Source organism: Euprymna scolopes, chromosome 13, assembly GCF_053919585.1.
Source record: "Euprymna scolopes isolate OS-2025 chromosome 13, ASM5391958v1, whole genome shotgun sequence".
Lineage (NCBI taxonomy): Eukaryota > Metazoa > Mollusca > Cephalopoda > Sepiida > Sepiolidae > Euprymna > Euprymna scolopes.
In genome coordinates, this window is record NC_136494.1 from 64,229,065 (window position 1) to 64,236,738 (window position 7,674).

The following is a 7,674-nucleotide window of genomic DNA, read 5'->3' on the forward strand; positions in this document are numbered from 1 at the left end:
GGCGGATGGACGAGACAGTTAATATTTTTCTCGGAAAACAAACAATTCTAAAGTTGTTTTTTTTTTTCGGAATAAAAAGAATGAAGGCTGGTAAAAAATAATGGAAATTGTTAGGAGCCATGTAATTAATAGAAAACTTACTTATTCAATATATAATTGGGATGTTACAGAAGAGAAGACTGGCATATTTTTAGTTCTACAAGGATGCTTTATTGTTTAAGGTGCCATGTTTAATTTTCGATAGCAATAGCCATGCTTTCGGATTTTAGTTTTAAAACTAAAGGTAGAAAATTGTGTAAAATTTAGGGAATATTATGCATAATGTATTATCTATATGAGTTTATATTTAATCAGACTAAATTTGTTAGTCAAAAGGCTTGGAAATATTAAGTGTCTCTGATGGGTTGTTTGGGGTTCGTACGCTACAAAACACGTGTAAGACAAAATAAAATATTATGAAAGAAAAATATAAACATATATTTTTTGGCTTTGGAACGTATATCAATGTTCTTTATAGTCAATTAGAATTCCATATTTCTAAATTCTAAGAGTAGAATAAAATAAATGGAATCAGAATCATGTAATGGAGTTTATTAGAATTAGAATAAGGATTCTAAACATAATGTGTATTAGCATTATGTGTTGATTAAAATCTATGTAGGGTGCCATAAAATTATTGCAAAATTGTTCTATTAAAGAAATTGATTTTACCCATCCTAGGACGAGTATTCTTCAAATTATTTTTTTATAAAATAGTAAGTTTACGAATATAACAAATATTAAGGAAGATATTTATGTGGAAGATGAGAGTAGAAGTTTTTAAAAAGCAAACTATAAAGTACCAAAGTCTGGCAAATCATTATAATTTTTCTGAAATTCAATATATTTTTGTTAGAATAAAGTCAACTTTCAATAATGGAGTAAATGATTTCGTTTTTGGTACTAGAGATTCTTCAACAATGTCTACGTTCCACATTTATTTTATCCAGGGTCACCCTAAACTGTTGTATTATATTTTGGAGGACACCATCCATTCCATATGCCACCTCGATCCGTTTTATTTTTGACACTCCACTTAGTCCATATTTCCATCTAGAAAGTGAACTACTTTATTTTGGGAGCATCTTGAAAATTAAAAACACTTAGCAAAAAATTGGGAGGATCCTACTAACCTACATTTTTTTTTTTTTTTTTTTGTAATGTTTGTAAATATTCTCCCACACCTCATGATGATTTTTTTTATAAATGAAATCTTTTTAAAACAAATTGGGAATCATTTAATAAGATTAAGCTGCACAATGAATATGGTATTTTTGTGAGAGTGTCTAGCCTCAAGTAAGTCCAATAGTTTTTAATAAAATTGGGTGATCACCTATCCTCCCATCAAAAATAAAAAAAGCCGATTTATACTTTATGCTTAAGACAAAGGATCAATTTTCGATTATTGTTTTGTTTTTTAAACTTGTGTTTTTGCTTAAATAAAATAAAATCAATTAAAATTTCAATACTTAAAAAAGGTTCTCACTATTTAAGTCACACTGAAATTCATTAAATTTATTATCCTTTTTTAATGTACCAAAGACTGAAAAGGCGATTGAGCTCTTGCTAAAATTTGAGCTGATTGGTGATTCCAAGTTGGACCTCAATGACCGATATTACACTCTACTAAGACATTATGGTAAAAGTTTGGAGACTGTTCGCAAACTCTACCAGAAACAGAAGCTGGAACCATCAATTGCTAGAAATATGCCTCCAGTTGCAGGACGAATTCTTTGGGCTCGTCATCTGTACAGAAGAATAGAAAGGCCAATGAAATTGTTCCGAAACAAACCAAACATTTTAAAGGTCTGTAAATCTTGTTACCGTTTTTGTTGTATGTTAAAATGTTGTTCCATCTACATATTTGAACGATAGGAATCGTGACACAAGCAACATGAAGAGCAAATGTGGCAAAATATTTCAAAGCTAAGAAAATATCATTTATGGATAATTTCTTCCTGGTTCATTTCTAGTAAGATTTCGGTACTTATCCAGTTTATGCCGAAGCGGTTAGCTGTCAGAAGATGAAAAGTTTTAATAAAAGCATGAAATTCTTTAAATCATGATAATTTTTTTAACCGAAAATGACTTCCAATACACTATGACAATGCGAAACACCCCTTTCTCTTTGTTAAGAATGGTCTTCTAAATAGAAAGCCATTCTTACCATACAGAAGAGGGTAACCCTGCATTTTGAATTAATCATATAATAATCTTCGTTTCAGCATCTTTTGGCTGCTTATATAACCTGTCGGAAGATGAATATGCAAAGTTGCTGCAGATTAGGTCATACACTGGATAAGTAGTAAGATTTTTCCATCAAGCAATATTTATTCGAGGGGAATATTTCAGATGTTACATGGACACAAGGTGATTTGTTACTATTTTTCCTGTCATAAAATTGTAACTAAAAATGTAAAAGGTCTGGAGGTCAAATGTAAATAAACATTTCAACGGTTCAAAATGTCACTGATGGCAAATTTCTTTCTAATTTTAATGCCCATTTCTTGTAACAATATTCCTCATCCTTTGCTAAGAAGGAATTTTTCTACCTGATAGTTTTGAAGATATGTGTACACGAGTCATTTGCTTTTATATTTACTAACCAGTCACCATGTATCAAGGCCTAAAGGTCACTCGAGGATAAGGGGTAATGGTTTTTATCAGTAAAATGATGAGGGGATTGCAGATGATGGGTTAAATCTAGGCAGAATCTAATTAATTAAAATGGCAACTCCAGAAGAACTTGTTAACATTGGACTTGAAAATGACTATGACGTATTATTTGGATTCACTGGAATACTGTTCTCATCTTGAGTGCCATTTTCACAAGGTTTCAATCAATATAACCTCTGACCTTCTTCAGGTGTATCCTGTCGAACTTGGGAATGTTTCTGTAGAACTCAGCAACTTGGACGAAATTCTGAACAGAACTTCCCGGAGATAGCATGTTCTCGGCCCATCAACCATGACTGGATAGAGGTCTTAAGTAATTCGCAATTGCATTTTTCAGTTGCCTACACTGAGAATTGAACCTTCAATCTTTCAGGAGAATATCACTTTTACAATTGATTTTTTCCAAATACTCTAACCATTGCGCCATGAGTCCTTGCATCGAAATTCCTGATTTCGACAGAAACATTTTGAGTTCCACAAAGAAGGTCGGAGGTTACATCGACCGAAACATTGTGAAAATGACACTCAAGATGAGAACAGTAGTCTGATGCATCCAAATGACATGAATGTTGGCATGTGTTGGAACCTTTTAAAAATTGACTTCCAAACGTATCTTTAAAGTCATGTTTCTTTTAAAGTTACTTTCTTAATTAAGACTTTTTATAGATCAGATGCTTTTCTTGACGCTAACCCATTGTGGTGATGAGAACGTTCTTATCTAGACATCATCCTAGGGAATTTCCCACCAAGTCTTGCGAAATCTGTATAAACAAAGATACTAGTAAATACCCCTCCCAAGATAAAGATAAGCAATAAACATCGCATTAACTTTATTTTCTTTCTTTGGATGCTATAATTTTGGTGGCACCAATTTAAATGGTAAATTTTACAAAAAAATATTAATAATTAATAATGAGCTCACATTACTCACCCTGTTATTGAGAACACATATTCCATAATTCGTAATGAGAAGTTCAATAATTTAGAATTTTGCCAAAATATATACATATTGTTGACAAAATACATACATATTGTTGACATGAAATATTACTAATAGATGTTGGAATGTCAAGTTTAAATACTACATCAGGTTCAATGTCGGTGATATGACCAAAACCTGTGTTTCTCGTGAGTGACCGACGTTCACTCTTTGCATTAGCAGATACATCGGTAGGATGATCAGGTGACCATTTCGACATTACAGCTTCATTTGTAAACAGAACAGAAAAGCATCATCATTGTCTGTTCTACATGCTGGCATGTGTGGGATGATTTTTTGAAATTGATTTCCAAAGTAACCTATCGCTGTCCAGATATTCATTTATTCCTTTTTCTCTTAAATCTATCCTTTCACTTCTTCCCATGTTTTCCTTGGTCTTTCTTTCTCCTGGCAACTGAGCCTGCTACTTTAACTGTTCTACATCTACTAGCCGAAGAACTCTAATCCATTCTTTCCATTTAACCAAACCAAGGAAACATCTTAATAAGCTCATGTCTCACTATCCAAATTTAATCTTCTTTTGAGGTTATGAAAACTAAACCTATCCTTAAGACTTAGATTATACATGCATCGTATCATTCTCATATTATAGCTGAAAACAGTGCTGCAATTACAGCGATGACTTGACTTGATTCTGATAAGCTATGTGCTGATGACAACACTTATAACAAGCATAGTAGTTATTTGTTTCTCCGATCTGCCATCTTGAATTCAACATCGTTTGCTGTCGACCTGGAAAACACATTTCCAGAAAACGAAAGTAGTGGAAAGCGTTTATTTCAAGTTCTCCATGGAGAAAAGAATAAACTTCTAATAATCTAAACCAGTTATGCCAATCTCAGACTCTTTCACGGACCATATGAGTCAGGGTTGCACTCCTACAATTATAACTAAATCGTTCAATATAAAAATTATTGCAGAATATTTTCCTTTTAATTTAGAAGCATGCAATAGTTTATTTTATTCAACAATGCAAGTACAAATGTAGATATAGTTTATCAAAAAAATGTAGATATAGTTTATCAAAAAAATGTAGATATAGTTTATCAAAAAAATGTAGATATAGTTTATCAAAAAAATGTAGATATAGTTTATCAAAAAAAATGTATATATAGTTTATCAAAAAAATGTAGATATAGTTTATCAAAAAAAATGTAGATATAGTTTATCAAAAAAAATGTAGATATAGTTTATCAAAAAAAATGTATATATAGTTTATCAAAAAAATGTAGATATAGTTTATCAAAAAAAATGTAGATATAGTTTATCAAAAAAAATGTAGATATAGTTTATCAAAAAAATGTAGATATAGTTTATCAAAAAAAATGTATATATAGTTTATCAAAAAAATGTATATATAGTTTATCAAAAAAAATGTAGATATAGTTTATCAAAAAAAATGTAGATATAGTTTATCAAAAAAAATGTAGATATAGTTTATCAAAAAAAATGTATATATAGTTTATCAAAAAAATGTATATATAGTTTATCAAAAAAAATGTAGATATAGTTTATCAAAAAAATGTAGATATAGTTTATCAAAAAAATGTAGATATAGTTTATCAAAAAAATGTAGATATAGTTTATCAAAAAAAATGTATATATAGTTTATCAAAAAAAATGTATATATAGTTTATCAAAAAAATGTATATATAGTTTATCAAAAAAAATGTAGATATAGTTTATCAAAAAAAATGTAGATATAGTTTATCAAAAAAAATGTAGATATAGTTTATCAAAAAAAATGTAGATATAGTTTATCAAAAAAATGTAGATATAGTTTATCAAAAAAAATGTATATATAGTTTATCAAAAAAAATGTAGATATAGTTTATCAAAAAAATGTAGATATAGTTTATCAAAAAAATGTAGATATAGTTTATCAAAAAAAATGTATATATAGTTTATCAAAAAAATGTATATATAGTTTATCAAAAAAAAATGTAGATATAGTTTATCAAAAAAAATGTAGATATAGTTTATCAAAAAAAATGTAGATATAGTTTATCAAAAAAAATGTAGATATAGTTTATCAAAAAAATGTAGATATAGTTTATCAAAAAAATGTAGATATAGTTTATCAAAAAAATGTATATATAGTTTATCAAAAAAATGTATATATAGTTTATCAAAAAAAATGTAGATATAGTTTATCAAAAAAAATGTAGATATAGTTTATCAAAAAAAATGTAGATATAGTTTATCAAAAAAAATGTATATATAGTTTATCAAAAAAATGTATATATAGTTTATCAAAAAAAATGTAGATATAGTTTATCAAAAAAATGTAGATATAGTTTATCAAAAAAATGTATATATAGTTTATCAAAAAAATGTATATATAGTTTATCAAAAAAAATGTAGATATAGTTTATCAAAAAAAATGTAGATATAGTTTATCAAAAAAAATGTAGATATAGTTTATCAAAAAAAATGTATATATAGTTTATCAAAAAAATGTATATATAGTTTATCAAAAAAAATGTAGATATAGTTTATCAAAAAAATGTAGATATAGTTTATCAAAAAAATGTAGATATAGTTTATCAAAAAAATGTAGATATAGTTTATCAAAAAAAATGTATATATAGTTTATCAAAAAAAATGTATATATAGTTTATCAAAAAAATGTAGATATAGTTTATCAAAAAAAATGTAGATATAGTTTATCAAAAAAAATGTAGATATAGTTTATCAAAAAAAATGTAGATATAGTTTATCAAAAAAAATGTAGATATAGTTTATCAAAAAAATGTAGATATAGTTTATCAAAAAAATGTAGATATAGTTTATCAAAAAAAATGTAGATATAGTTTATCAAAAAAATGTAGATATAGTTTATCAAAAAAAATGTAGATATAGTTTATCAAAAAAAATGTATATATAGTTTATCAAAAAAATGTAGATATAGTTTATCAAAAAAATACAGCAAATTAACATGAGATATAAATGTGTTCTTTATTTCAATATAACGAAAACTTAAATTAATTGTTCAATTCTGTCTGAATGCAACAGCAACAAATCCAATGCACATACAGGCTTAATTAAAGAAACATTAATTTATATATAAAGAAAAGTTATAGATTATAACTACTATGTGAATCCGTAGGTCAGGTATGCCAAACTCCATAGGAGACAGTTTATATTTAAATAAGGGCCGCACACCTACACTTATAACTAAAGTCATATAATTAAATTGCTGCGGAATATTTTCCTTTTAATTTAAAGAGAACCAACGAACGCGTAGTTGAACGAAAGGAAATTAGCACGAGAGATAAATGTGTTCTTTGTTTCAATATACCAAAACTTAAATTACTGGTTCAATTCTATCTGTGTGCAACAGCAACAGATCAGATGCAGATAAATTACAATAGTTCCAAATGACCAAGCATTCAAACACTTTCATGTTTTGTCCTGACTTGGCATCTCTTGTTAGTGACACTTTTTTATATGTCAAATTAAAATTTCTGTACAGTCCCGAGTTTTATCAAAGGATGATCAGTGAAACTAGTTTTTTGAAGGGTTTTGAAATGAATTATTGTAAATGCCTCTTCAGTTTTCTGTATCTTCTTTGATGATGAAAAAATAACGATAACTCGAAAAACTCAGTGTCCATCAAATCAATAGATTCAATGTACAAATTAATATTTCCTAAAGCGGTGATGAATAAGAAAGTCTAACTACTTTCTAACACCCCACTTTGATATTTTCCCCACTTCACACACGCACTTTTTCTAAGTTTCTGTCTATGCATACTGTAAATAAGCTTGCAATAGTACGCATGCAGTTCACAGGTTGCATGTTTGATATAACTGGTCTAGGCATTGGTCATTTGGAAATATGTCCGACCCTAAAACAACATATATTTGGACTCTGCTCTAAGTCTATTCAATATTGTACATATATGAATAAAATTTTGAAAAACCAAAATAATAGTCAAATAATCTGAATTTTGATTT

General features: G+C 27.8%; 1 protein-coding gene across 1 annotated transcript in view; it reads left to right on the top strand.

Moving 5' to 3' along the window:
* Positions 1-7,674, top strand: part of LOC145292051 (dynein axonemal heavy chain 5-like) — a 579,775-nt gene that overhangs the window by 149,165 nt on the left and 422,936 nt on the right. The window contains exon 17 of the mRNA XM_080138079.1: positions 1,582-1,845. Within this exon, the coding sequence (XP_079994205.1) occupies positions 1,582-1,845 (264 nt within the window). The remainder of the gene's footprint in view (positions 1-1,581; positions 1,846-7,674) is intronic.